We start from the raw sequence: 14362 nt of genomic DNA, 5'->3' as shown, positions 1-14362 counted from the left end.
GTTCCCTTGCATCAAGGCATAAAACACACTACATGTGCATTTGAGAACAGCAATACTTTAAAGTTTTTTTGGACCGTCCACCACACCTTGTATAAACAATTGTTTCAGCACTTGATGGGAAAATATCAAATGGTGAAAAAATAGAGGAGACATGCATAAAAATAAAAATCTCCGGTAATAAATATAATTCTAAGTAAACTGAAACTGATCATAAAAAACAAAAAACACAGGTTTCTGCTTGAGGAATCATTTATTCAGGTTTGGCTTGTTGCTGAATGCACCACTGTTCAATGCTACTTGGAAGCAAGGACTCTTCCACCAGTAAGAAAGTCAAGCCTAGATGACATTTGATGGGAAAGACAATTGACAAGCGATGGATATACATCTATACAAATATACAATATGTAATCAATGCATGTGCACTGAATTTTGCATATGAGCTAGAATATGTCCTATGTTATAATGAATTGATCTACATCCTATTAAAAAATAGGCTGATCATGGATTGGGTGCTAGTCTAATTTTGACGAGCAAACACAGCAGATATATTTTTAATTAAAAAGCAAAGTCATGCTCATACTTTAAAGAACTACTCTTTTAGCCTTTGTGCTTTTCACCCCTTTATAATGTCACCTGAAGCCTTTCATGCTGAAGGCTTCAGTAAGCTGTATAACAATGTTAAATGTTGAGAAGCACAAACATAACCAAGACCGGTCTTGATTAAAACTAGTTTCTTGTACTGTAGATGGGGTCAACATGTCTTGATGGTAAAATGATTATCACTCACAAGACAAACACAATCAGTCTTTTACAGTGAGTGTGCAACCTCCACAAAACACCACATAAAGGAATGAAAATGAACTGTATAAATAGATACTATAAGATATTTGGAGCCCAGACATGGCCAAACAACAGAACCTTTATAAGTTTTTTTGTATATAATGCAGCTAACAGCTTTGCTGGGTCCCATTTTATTTTAGGGAATCTTTAACGTCATCCATCTTTAAGTACTTCTAGCAGAAATTAATTTTTTTTTTTTTTTTTTATGATGTACGTATTCTGTTCATGTTCTATTGCAAAACAGTTTTGCTGCTATTATGAATAAATTGCTCAAGGGTCTCACCTCAGTCTGGTATTGAAGGTGGAAGAGAGTGCTTTACATTCACTCCCCCTCGAACCCACCACCTTCGAGTTACAGAATTGCCATTAGGCCATGGTTGCCCCCAGAATAAAACTCAGAATTGAGATATAAATTAGCAGTACTATAAAAAAGGGGGGGCAATTCCAAGCTTATCTCGCAATTCTGATTTTGTTTTCCACATTTCCAAGTTTACGTGCCTCAATTCTGTTTTTATATACTTTTATTTCCTCAGAACTTTGAGAAAAAAGTCAGAAATGTGAGATAAAAAGTCGCAATTACCTTTTGTTTTTGCTATTTATTTTCCTTCAAATCCATATCTATGGTGGAAACGAGCATCATTCTGTTGTCATATTTGGCCATCGTGTGACAAAAACAACACCATATATTTAAATGAAAATGTAAAATCTGTCTATAATATTACATTCCACTTAAAAAAAGAGAAGTAAAATATGTTCAATCGTAGTCCAAATGTGCTCTTTAAAATCAGTAGTGGACATTTAGCGGGTGTACTTTTTAAAACTCTAATCGTACAGTACATTCTGTTTGGAAGATTGATGCTTGCTCTGAGAAGGAATTCAAATTCTAGGAAATAGCTGTACGATCTATTTATCTTCATGACAAATAGTAGCTGACAGAACTGAATTTACAGCAGAAGTGATTATTATAGCAGCAGCAAGAAAATCATATGTCATACATGTTAAATAAGCACCCATCACTTGGATTGCATTTAAGGGTTAGTTCACCCAAAAAAAAAAAAAAAGTCCATAAATCACTCACCCTCAAGGCATTCTAGGTGTATATGACTTTCTTATTCCAGATGAATCCAATCGGAGTTATATTAAAAATTGTCTTTGATCTTTCAGTCTGTTTAATGCCACTGCGTTGCAGTGCATCAGTCCAAAGAAGTTAAATAAAAAGCACCCATCCATAATAAAAAGTGTCTCACATTGCTCCGGGAGGTGAATAAAGGCCTCCTGTAGTGAATCAATGTGTTTTTGTAATAAAAATATCCATATTCAAAACTTAATAATCACTTTAATGTAGCTTTTGGACTGATGCACTGCAACACCTGCTGAGTGGCATTAAAAAGCTTGTAAGATCAAAGAACATTTTTTATATAACTTTGACTGGATTCGTCTGAAAAAAGAAAGTCTTATACACCTAGCATGACTTGAGGGTGAGTAATTTATGGGCTGATTTTCATTTTTGAAAGAACTGTCCCTTTAAGTTCAAACAAGCATTTCTACAGCCACATACCTCAAAAAGAGCTTCAACTATTCAGGGATTTTTACACATTTAAGAAAGAACATTCTAATGTCTTACCAACGGACAGAAAACATGTTTCATAAAGAAAATGCTGAAATATGCAAATATAAGTTATCAGTTTGAAATAAACGTACAAACCGAAAATATTTGAAATATATAAAGTTAATACAAAAGGTAAAAACTCACGTAAAAGATTTTGTCACCAAAAGAAAAGATGTTAAGACATTGCAGGTTTCTTCTAAGTATTAGACAGTCATGTGTGTGTAACTAGAGACAGAGTGGGAGGTTTGGCTGCATTACTTCATATCAAACACTCGAGGGTGCAAAAGAGCAGGATGGTCTACAAACAAAACCTCATATAGCACCAAACATAGCTATGAAGAGAAAACACTTAAACAATGACAAGGGCTTCTTAATTCGGAATTTCGGATGAAAAACAAAATGTTTAGAGTTTGAGTGAGATTATTTTTACACCTATTCAGGTGTGCTACCCTCACAGAATTGAACAGAGGAAACCAGCCCATCCAGTGCTAGTTAACCACATCTGCTCCACCATGTAACAAACATTCATTTTCAACAACTCTCATCTTTTGCTATACACAAGTCGATTTACCTTTTATTTCTAGATCATTTCCCATTGATTCCTGCCAAGACAGGGGTGTGCTTAAAACGGAGATGTTGGGGAGCGGACCGTGTCGGCCGAGCTGGGGGAAATATCCTCTGACTCGGAGGTGAACTCCGCTGGAGAGAAGCTCAGGCCGGTGGCGGGGCTGGAGGAGACGGTGCTCTGGGTGCTGCGGGAAGCAGCTGCTTTCACATCCTGGTGGCGTCTTCGTCTGAAAATCTGCCTTTCCTTATCAAGAGGGGTGGTCTGAGGAACACGAGAGCATGGGACAGTGAACGACTGCTCAGGAATGAATGCCACTAAACAATAACACAGAGCACAGAAAGGGAAACGCGATTTAGCAAAGCACCACCAGAAAGCAAAAGCTATGCAGAATGCGAACTGAGAAGCATTGATGGCAAAAAGCAACGCATCACCCCATAACACGAGGCACAGAGTGTCAAAGGGAAGGGACTATGGAGACTGCCAGCACGTTTGCCATGGAAACACTGTCAGTTTGGGCCGCTCTGTGGGCATACCTCATCCAATACATCCCTGGGTGCGGGTAGCAGTCCAAAGACCCTGAACGCTTGATGGTAAACCCCTCGTCCGGCTGAGCAGAGAGAAATGAGTGGAACTCAATACATCAGATTTTTATTTTCACCGTGCAACACAGCACAAGCCTTGAGCCATGAGGTGCTGTTCAATAATACAGTTACATTTAGAGGTACTGTAGCTCTATAAAACAAGAGCGTGAGTAAACCAAGTGCTTGTAATGGGCTATTAGTTCTACATACAGAAACACTCAGTTTGAGAAATAAAAACAACTATGTTTGAAGCTAATGAAACAGTAAACATGCAAAGCGATGTGCAAATAAAGCAAAACTTATATATGGTATAAATACGTATATATGGGGTCAGTAAGACACATTCATTAAAATTCACAGTTTCCACAAAAATATTAAGCAGCACAACTGTTTTCAAGATTGATTATAATAAGAAATGTTTCTTGAGCAAATCAGAATTTAAGAATGATTTCTGAAAAATCACGTGACACTGAAAGCTGGAGTAATGATGCTGAAAATTCAGCTTTGCCATCATAGGAATAAATTACATTCTAAAATTACAGCTAATTAAATTGTAATAATATTTCTCAATATTACTGCATTTTTAATGAAATAAATGCAGACTTGGTGAGCATAAGAGGCCTCTTCCAAAACATTTTTAAAAATCTTATTGACCCCAAAATGTTGTACAGTGTATATGTGTGTGAATTTATATATATATATATATATATATATATATATATATATATATATATATATATATATATATAATAACAAGCGAAATTAAACATAAAAATAATATCAAATATCAAATCAATGGAAATGTTTTGTTTGGATTTTGTTTACGGTGTGTGTAATGTTATGTAATTGCCCTACATGAAGAAAGCATGTACTGTATGAAAATATAAAAATAGGAATCTTGAGTGTCTTATTGGATACAATCCCTGACAACAGTGCTGACAGTCATTATATAAAGCAGAGTACAGAATCAGAGGAAGAGATGTCACAGCCATAAGAAAGCAGTAGGATGGAATCTGCCAGGAGAGAAGAGGAATGAGAGAAGAAGAGCTGATGGATGAGTCAGCGAAGAGCTATGAGCTGAGAGCACAACCTCCAGAATTATTTAATACCTCTAACTATATTTAAGTAGATTTTATCATAGCAGATCCATCTGCAGTGTACTGCAGACCTTTTTAAAAGTTTGTTCCAAAAGACCCAAGGGCTATTAAAACTCAGTGTGAATTGCATGTCAATTTTTCATATCAAAACTATTCAAAACACAAATGTCACTCTCAGAGAAAAGTACATATGCCTGAACAAGAGAAACAACAAAACAACAACAACAGTCCAGTCATTCACATGCTTTGATGCCAGGTACACACGCACACACACACACACATTTAAACATAAGAGCTAAATAGGCGAATCTTACTGTTATGATAGTGACTCCTGCTGTGGTGTTGTTGGATTTGGGGCCCGTGTTGAAATGTTTCTTAATCTTGCCGGCCACGGACAACTGGTGCTGATTCTCACACATCCTGTCATCCTGAGAAAGAGCAGAAACAGTACCTCCACATTTCAGTTCGGTACTAGTCGTCTGAGAATAGCACATAAACTTTAAAAAACAGAGAGATAAAGTCTTACATTGACCCAGGGATGGTCTAGCACCTGGAGAGCTGTGTATCTCTGTTCGACCTCCACCTGGAGCATGCAGGTAATAAGTGCCTGTAGAGAAAGGAAGTACGTAAAGAAAGAGAATGAGGTTTGTTTTTCTTCCAGGAACTTTCAAACTTTCTTTTGGAATACCGACCTTTGCAGAGTCAGATACATTGTCCCAGTATGGAAGAGGGAAATCCAGCTGTCCCGTCATAATCTGCTCAAAAAGAGCCTCCTGATCATCTGTGCTACTAAAAGAACAGATATCCAAAATGTTCTTGAATATTCATACATCACAAATGTATTGTGCTACTGCAGTTAGGAGCGAAGGTACAACTTCTATCCTCTGCAGATGTGCAGGTCGAAACAGAATTACAGAACACGGCCACTAGAGGGAGCGACACGTGTATAATATGAGCTGTAAAGTTTTCTAAACTGAACTCGTATTGAACCCATGAGTTACATGCTTAACTTAATTCTGTACGTACCCGCGGAAAGGAGGGAAGCCACAAAGCAATATGTATGTTATGACCCCGGCCGCCCAGATATCAACTTTCAATCCATACCTATCACACAAAGAGAAAAACACAACATGATGGCACTCTTTAAGTTTCAGAACAGTGAATTCAGCTCCTGATCTTTAAACGCTTTGGTTAGCCTCTGTTATAATAACATTGCCATGCTAATGAAGACATGACCTACCCGGTCTCTGCGACAATCTCTGGAGCTACATAGGTTGGTGTGCCACATATAGTGTAAAGCGGACCGTCCACAACTGTTGCCAAGCCAAAATCCCCCAGTTTCAGGGATTTGCTTCCATCCTGGTGCTCATAGACCTGAAACACATATAAAAACACAATATTTAGGTTCGGGAAACAGATCCTTTTTTTTTTTTTTGAAAGGGAAGCTCAAATAAGATTCCAGACTTTATCTCAGCTATAGTGATATATAGTGACAATTTTCCCTCTGTAATACTCAAACACCCACCAGAAGATTCTCAGGTTTGATGTCACGGTGAACAATGTTAAGGCTGTGCAGATATTTGATAGCGCTGGCCAGGTTATACAGCATTCCGCTGGCGTCCCGCTCTGTGTATTTGTTGGAGGAGGTGATGGCATCAAAGAGGTCGCCACCCTGTTCATGCACACACAGTTTCATCCTTCATTCAGGGGCAATATCTGAGCAGTCGAGCTTAATGCAATCTAAAAAAAAACATTACTGAAAAGTTGTCTGTTTCTTATTATGTTTCTATAGTTGTCTAGAGTATTAAGTCTAATAAAAGAAAAACATATTCACTACCATTTGCTGTTTGAAAGATATTTGTTTTCGGAAGAAGTCTCTTATGCTCACCAAAGCTGCATTTATTTGACCAAAAATATTGTAAAGTACATCATACAGTAATATTATGAAAATTAATATAATTGAAAACAATACATTTCTATTTTAATATTTTAAAATTTAATTTATTCTGTGAAGGATTGTTTAAAAAATAGAAATTTGAACATGCAAAGTTTGAAATTGACATGAAATAGATATCTTTTGCAACATTAAGCAAACACAATTGTCTTTGCTATTACTTTTGATCAACTGAATGCATTCTTGCTTAATAAAATAAATTAGATATGTAAAAACAACTTCAACAACTTAATTCATATTGCAACATATTTATTTACGTAAATGTCAGATGTTTCACCTTGACCAGCTCCATGACCAGGTAGAGTTCACTGTATGTGTCCATTTCTTCAATCAGCAGGACAATATTAGGATGCTTCACTCTCCGGAGAATGGACACCTCATTCTGGATCATGTGTTCCTGTGAGCCACAGACAAGCCGTGCAATGTAACGCGGATGATCTTGCAACATTATTTTGTTTGATATCAAAAATTGTGCATTGTCTTCACCGAACAGTATTTTATCGAAAATATTCAAGTCGTCTCACCTTCCCTCTGCATTTGCTCTTGTTAATGATCTTCAGAGCATACGCTCGCCCTGTGGACCTCTCTACACACTCACGGACCACAGCAAAGTTCCCATCGCCGATCATCCGTCCCACCTTGTACCTTTCGGCTATGGAAGCAGGAACCTGAGGACAATCCTCAATCAGCTCAGCTAGAAGGAAAGAGATTTGGGATGTAACATTCAGATGATGATGATAAAACAATATGATAAACCTTCGTCAGAGTTTCCCGGGGTTCCTCACCTTCACTGGCCAGACCATCGCCCTCGTCCATGGAGCTGCACACCTTGGTGGAGGCCAGAGAGAGGGAGGAGCCACTGTGCTGAGAGCCCTGTCAGCGAGATTGAAGGGCCAATTTACAATTAAAAAAAAAGTTAGTGAAGAGACTAAACATTTTGATATTCTGATATTCTGCATTAAATAGACCCAAAGAGATCTTAAAGGGATAATACATCCAAAAATGGAAGTTCATGGAATCATATTTTAATCACTCCTTTGTGAAATTTCTTTCTTCTGATGACCATAAAATGAGATATTCTGAATATTCTGTTTCGGTTCCCATTGATTTTCACTGCCATTGGAAGTCGAAAGAAAACGGAAATTCTTTATTTCTAGCTTCTAGTTTCACAGAAGAAGGAAACTCATACAGGTTTTAGTGTGAGCAAATAATGACAGAATTCAAATTTTTGGATGGACTATCCCTTTAAACTAAGCAGAGGTATTGAAGAGGGGGAAAAAGATCAGTTTCTATGGAAACAGCTTGGGTGTGCTAAGAATATTCAAGACTGGAGCGGGGCAGGCGAGGTGAAATTCAGCCATGTTTAATCCACTGACACCATCACATATTTATTTAAACAGCCAAGAATGAATCCATTTTCAGACAGACTATATTAGCTGCACTGAATATTGTATTCAAAAGGCTATTCAGTTGAAACAATGTTGCATGTTTGTCTTCAGGCACTACATCTCCATTTCAGCAGGCGATAATAGTTAAATAATCTATTAGCATATGTAGGCTACTGTATACATTCTTGTATATAGAAACTACTGTTCGAAAGTTTGGGGTCAGTAAGAATTTGTAACAATTGTGAACAATAATATCGTGACATATTATTTGAATTAAAAATAAATATTTTCTATCTGAATAGATTAAAATGTAATGTATACCTGCTATGACAAAGCTGCATTTTTAGCAGCCATTATTCCAGTAATAAAAAAATAAAAATAAAAAGTCCACCGTTTTGACACTGTTGTGAAATTCGACTAGCTTTTTGAGAATATAAAGCTAAATGGAATTTTAACAGAATGTTATTAATTTCACTTGTTTGAGCCACAGAACACAAGCAAATACATCTTATTTAACACTGTAAGTTAGCAGAGCAGACAAACAGGGTAATGTTGTCAAACCGTAGGATTTAGGTCTATCACAGAGAGAGTGGAAATGAACAGGCACACGGCCAGGTCAAGAAGCTTGTCTGTTGTTGCTAGGAAACATTTTGGGTGAACGTGGAATTATTTAGCATGGATGTGTTCAACTGCAATTCAGTAATATACTGACAAATGAAAGCACCTGGAATACAATTAGGGTCAATCAGAAAGGTGAAATTGCTTGATGGTTTTGCTTGATGCAAAGAAAGATATTCCAAAGGCAAATAAGTCAGTTCAACTTGAGTTAGTTACATCATGGGATTTGAAATCTCACCCTTCGTCTTCTCAGACTGGCTGGACTGGTGGGAGATGGACTGGGAGATTTGCCTGACCGTGGGGTCGAGAGCTGACTACCTGCTGTACCGTTAGCTGAAATACAGAAAAACAGGATTCAGATCTAGCTACTGCTGAAATGTGAATCAAGTCAGGTCGGTAAATCTCATACATCAGATCAAGAAGGACATATTTCACACGTAACTCAATTTGCTTGAAGAAAATGAAAGTCATTTTTATGATCCCTTTTTGGTTGCATTTGCTAAATTGTCACAGAAATAATGCCAAAAGGTTCTAATAAAAAAAATAAATAAATAATAATAATAATAAAAATTATATGATGCAATATATAATTTTTGTTTCTCTGAAAATGCTTTAAGAAAATGCACGTTTTTATGATCATTCCTTTGTTGCAATTACTCCATTGTCAAGAAGATAATGCAAAAAAAAGAATAATATTATTTGTAATATTAAATATATATTAAGCCCTGATAATTCTTCAAGTTTAATATAATTCTAATTAAATTGGGTAAAATATATACTTAATTGAAATAAATTATTACAATATATGCATAAGTACTCACACATAATAGGCATTATTATATCAAGCATTGATCATTACAGCACTTTAACTACATATAGATCCTTCGGTATGAGAAGCATAAACACAATGCTTAGAAATATGACGAACACTAGTATCAAAGCCATGAAAAATCTGCAATGCATAAATATTAACCCTTCGTTCGGATACAATACAAAATTGGAAATATCTCACCTTTACGAGTTTGCAGCACAAACCCGTTTGTCCTAACTGCTAAAGTGTGCAGCAGGCTGCCAGAGCACACTGCGATTCCTCCTGCGCTCATAGTGACTGTTAGGCAGCGAGAGTATGAATGAGAGAGTGGGAGAGGAGGAGAGGATGTATGTAGTGTGTGTCTGCTGGCTGATCATAGGCAGCCTTCTGCGCACACCTTACATCATAAACAGCCACAGAGGGAGGAGTTTAGCTCCTAAACATGCCGTATCATAGTTGCAGTGCTGTCTGTGTGGGTGACTATAAAGATCTCCAAAAAGACCTCACAGCTAAACGCTATGAAGATGCTTCTGAATGGCGTAAGTGAAGCTGAGCGGATGACGCGGTGTAGTGAATGGATTTCTGAAGTATCTCAAGCACTGTGTGAATACAAATAATGCCGTTTGAAGCTCAGATTACACAATGATTCAGAGATTCAAGGCACATCAAGTATCAAAGAAATCTCAGTCTTGTATATTAAATTTGACTCTGTGTTTGTGTGTCACTGCGATCTGAATATCGTGCTTCCTCGCCATCTGTATCCACTATCACAGCCTGACATAATTCAGCATGTGGAGAGAGTGAGAATGCATCATCGTGTTATTTTTGGGATGGGAAACAGATTTGAAGGACTATCAGATCAGCCGTCATTCGTGTGTGTGTGTGTGTGTGATTACCAAACGGCAAACTTGAGGAAAACATTAGTCAGAAGATGATAGTGACAAGGAACAGCGGTGAGAAGTTCACTTTCAAACTGGATCACACTTTATATGTATATTTACATATAGTTTTTTAGTTTTATAAAAATGGCCGTAATTGTAATGTAAAAGACGGTTAAAACCCTGTGAATTATCTACAGTATAACCCTGTGAGTTAGTTAAACAGTACGTTTTCTTAATCTATATGAAAAACTCATTGATTGGACATTTCACGTAAATGTTAACTGTTAAATGTACTGTTCATAAGATCAAGTCAACTATAATTTATAGTGAAACAAATTAAAAAGTAATTAATGATATGACTTTGATATGTCTTCTGATTTATTAATGCTATAAATATGTTATATATTATGATATACATAAATGTTTCACTGTTTCATAAAATATAATCAGCAAAATAAATCAACAGCCTTAACTAAGCAACTAAATGAGTGATGGTTAGTGTTTCCTGTGGTGAATTAATTAAAGACACAATATGTCGATTTTCCCTAAAATATCCACAAACCACTAGAGCAGTGTTATTTATTTTGCTGACTTGATAACACACACACACACACCAGCCACTTTTTTTACCTGTTCAATTGCTTGATACACAAATTGCTAATCAGCCAATCACATGACAGCAACTCAATGCATTTAGGCATCTATGGTAGATGTGGTGAGGACGACTTGCCGAAGTTGACTGAGCATCAGAATGGGGAAGAAAGGGGATTTAAGAGACTTTGAACATGGAATGGTTGTTTGTGCCAGACGGGCCTGTCTGAGTATTTCAAAAACGGCTGATCTACTGGGATTTTTCACACACAATCACCTCTATGGTTTACAGAGAATGGTCAGAAAAAGAGAAAATATCCAACGAGCAGCTGTTGTGTGGACGAAAATGCCTTTTTGATGTCAGAGGTCAGAGGAGAATGGACAGACTGATCAGAGATGATAGAAAGGCAACAGTAACTCAAATAACCACTCATTACATCCAAGGTATGCAGAACACCATCTCTGAACGCACAACATGTTGAACCCTGAAGCAGATGCGCTACAGAAGCAGAAGACCACACCTGGTGCTGCTTCCTGTCAGCTAAGAACAGGAAACAGAGGCTACAATTCCCACAGGATCACCAAAATTGGATAATAGAAGATTAGAAAAACATTGCCTGGTCTAATGAGTCTCGATTTCTGCTGCGTCCTTCAGATTCAGATTCTGATTTTCTTGGCACACTTGAGGCCCCGTCGTACCAATTGAGCATCGTTTAAATTCCACAGCCTTCCTGAGTATTGTTGCTGACCATGTCCATCCCTTTATGACTACAGTGTACCCATCTTCTGATGGCTACTTCCAGCAGGACAATGCACCAAGTCAGAAATCTCAAATCATCTCAGACTGGTTTCTTGAACAAGACAATGAGTTCACTTTACTGAAATGGCCTCCACAGTCAGCAGATCTCAATCCAAACAGAGCAGCTTTGGGTTGTGGAGGAATGGGAGATTCACATCATTGATGTACAGCCGACAAATCTGCAGCAACTGCGTAATGCTATCATGTCAATATGGACCAAAATCTCTGAGGAATGTTTCCAACACCTTGTTGAATCTATGCCACGAAAATTAAGGCAGTTCTGAAACCAAAAGGGGGTCCAACCCGGTACTAGCAAGGTGTACCTAATAAAGTGGCTAGCGATAGTGTATAAATCAGTGACACAAAAATAACACTAGTGCTGTTTCAGATCAATAAAAAAAAACAATTACTCCAGATTTGTTTGTTCAAGACTACATGGCAGATCTCTGTCCTGTGAAACATTCTGCCAGAGGTTGGAAGCATTATATTTGTAATCAGGTACCTCTTTCCATATATCATTCGCACTCCCGCCTATCTGGAAGCCAAACAAGTCTGTTCTCCCAAAACAACATTAGCGATATCCCTCGTAAACAATTTAGCCCAATCACCCAGTTTATGCGCACCTATGTCGTTTCTGCACTTTGTCAACCCTTTTCAAAGGATGAGGTTGATACTCAGTACTGGCTCATTACAAAACAGCACGCGCAGCGAGCCGGTTCGGAGGACTCATTTTGTACCTGGCTGGAATACAAAATTTGAAGAACAGGCCCTCGCTAAAGCACAATAATTGTTCTGTTTTTGTTGTTGTTTTCGACATGTCTCTATACAGCTTACTAAGTGATAAATGCTTGACCGGATGAATGCCTGGTGTTTGCCAGGAACATCAACATCAGGAAGTGATGATTCATGATCTATTCTGGGAAAAAATAATGAAACCTAGATCAACTGGATGTTCAGGACAACATTTTGAAGTGAAGGTCATAAATAAAACAGAATATAATTGAATATAATAGGACAGAATAATAAAAAAAGGATCACAATAAGAATAGAATAGAATAGAATAGAATACTCAGGCTGTTTCAGCATTCTGGTGGATTTAGAATCTGGGAACAGAAGATGTGTTTGAGAGCTGGAGATAATTGAGGTTATCCACTCATCCATGTTTGAAATTTACACCTATAAATTCTGAGACGGCAATGAATCAACTGACAAGTAACCAGTTTAAATCACACGAGTCACTCCTGCACATGAGTGTCAGCCTATGTCAGTGTGTACAGAATGACCACCCAATGGGAAAGCTCAGTTTGACTGTATGTGGCCTTTTTTGGGGAGTGGCTATTTTCTTGCAACCCTCCCATACAAGCCACATTTGTGAAGAATTTGTGATATTGTTGTCACATGCACTCAATGAATGAATGAATGATGCACTTATATAGTGCTTTATTGTGTATTGTTGTACACCCAAAGTGCTTTACAATCATGTGGGGGGTCTCTCGTCAACCACCACCAGTGCACGGCATCCACTTGGATGATGCGAACGGCGCCAGTGCGCTCACCACACACCAGCTACAGGTAGAGGAGAGAGATAGAGCCAATTAAGTGGTTTGGGAATATCAGGAGGCCATGACTGACAAAGGACTTGGGGGCAATTTGGCCGGGACACTGGGGTTACACCCCTACTCTTCACGAGAAGTGCCATGGGCTTTTTCAATGAGCACTCTTTGTCATAAATTCCTGCAGCTGTTTCTAAGTTTCTGCAGGACTCTTGGTGGCCTCTCTGAACAGTTTCCTCCTGGCTCTTTCATTCAGTTTGGAGCGACGTCTTGATCCAGGGAGGTTATGTGATGAACAAAATACCTTCCACTTTTTAATAATAGACTTCACTCTGCTTCTAGGCATTGATAAAGCCTTTGAAAAATTGTTTTGTGTCCAATTCCCGAATTGTGCCTGTCCACGACTTTATCCTGGAGATCTTTTGACAGTGCCTTGCCCCCCATAAAGTGGCTGATTGTGTGCCATTGAGAAGGTGAATAGCTACATCTGATTTAGTTCACAAGTAATTTTTAGGAGGGGGGTGATCCTTTTTCCAACTCAGTGATTCTGGTTTTTAGTTTTTGTTTGGTGTTATATCTTTCACTTGGATGTTATAAGCTGCACTGAGTACACTTTATATAAAACCCATACCTGAGCTGCTGGAACCAGGGGACTTGCTCCTTCTCGAAGGTCCCCCGCTGCGGGGAGAGCAGCGGCCCTGCATGGGAGAAATACGGCCATAGGACTGCGATTTCACCACCCTGCACTCTGAGAAAGCAGCAAAAGAGAAATACATCTGAATTCAGTCTGGTTTTACAGCAGAGGCCTCAGCATATCTTTCTCGGTTCCAGGTCTACACTATGATCCTCCTGTCTTTGTAAAACACACTGAAGAACATCTCATCTGTGTGGATGACCTGATGTCACCACAGATCAATCTACCGCAACCTCATTCTGACCCAAACATGTCAGCCTGAGGTCTGATCAGAGGATATCTGACAGGCTGGTTTGCTCTCGGACACCATGCACGGCCAATATCTATCAATATGTCTATCATCAGGATTTTAAAATAGCTCTGGTGCATGATTCTGCA

General features: G+C 38.2%; 1 protein-coding gene across 4 annotated transcripts in view; it reads right to left on the bottom strand.

The window, feature by feature from the left end:
* Nucleotides 1–231: 231 nt before the first annotated feature.
* Nucleotides 232–14362, bottom strand: part of LOC113058656 (serine/threonine-protein kinase DCLK1-like) — a 43057-nt gene continuing 28926 nt past the window's right edge. Inside the window, exons 5-17 of one of the 4 annotated variants that reach the window (XM_026226763.1) lie at nucleotides 13922–14038; nucleotides 8894–8988; nucleotides 7435–7522; nucleotides 7174–7343; nucleotides 6927–7046; nucleotides 6221–6367; nucleotides 5936–6069; nucleotides 5722–5799; nucleotides 5388–5484; nucleotides 5222–5302; nucleotides 5010–5123; nucleotides 3551–3624; nucleotides 3077–3278 (exon numbers count right to left, since the gene is read on the bottom strand). In XM_026226763.1, the coding sequence (XP_026082548.1) occupies nucleotides 3221–3278; nucleotides 3551–3624; nucleotides 5010–5123; nucleotides 5222–5302; nucleotides 5388–5484; nucleotides 5722–5799; nucleotides 5936–6069; nucleotides 6221–6367; nucleotides 6927–7046; nucleotides 7174–7343; nucleotides 7435–7522; nucleotides 8894–8988; nucleotides 13922–14038 (1373 nt within the window). In that variant the 3' untranslated portion in view covers nucleotides 3077–3220. Of the gene's footprint in view, nucleotides 3279–3550; nucleotides 3625–5009; nucleotides 5124–5221; nucleotides 5303–5387; nucleotides 5485–5721; nucleotides 5800–5935; nucleotides 6070–6220; nucleotides 6368–6926; nucleotides 7047–7173; nucleotides 7344–7434; nucleotides 7523–8893; nucleotides 8989–9667; nucleotides 10629–13921; nucleotides 14039–14362 lie in introns of those variants that run through there. The other 3 variants (XM_026226761.1, XM_026226762.1, XM_026226764.1) reach the window with 3 other exon arrangements.

The sequence above is a fragment of the Carassius auratus genome, chromosome 40, assembly GCF_003368295.1.
Source record: "Carassius auratus strain Wakin chromosome 40, ASM336829v1, whole genome shotgun sequence".
Taxonomy (NCBI): Eukaryota; Metazoa; Chordata; class Actinopteri; order Cypriniformes; family Cyprinidae; genus Carassius; species Carassius auratus.
This window is presented reverse-complemented; position numbering and strand designations above follow the sequence as displayed.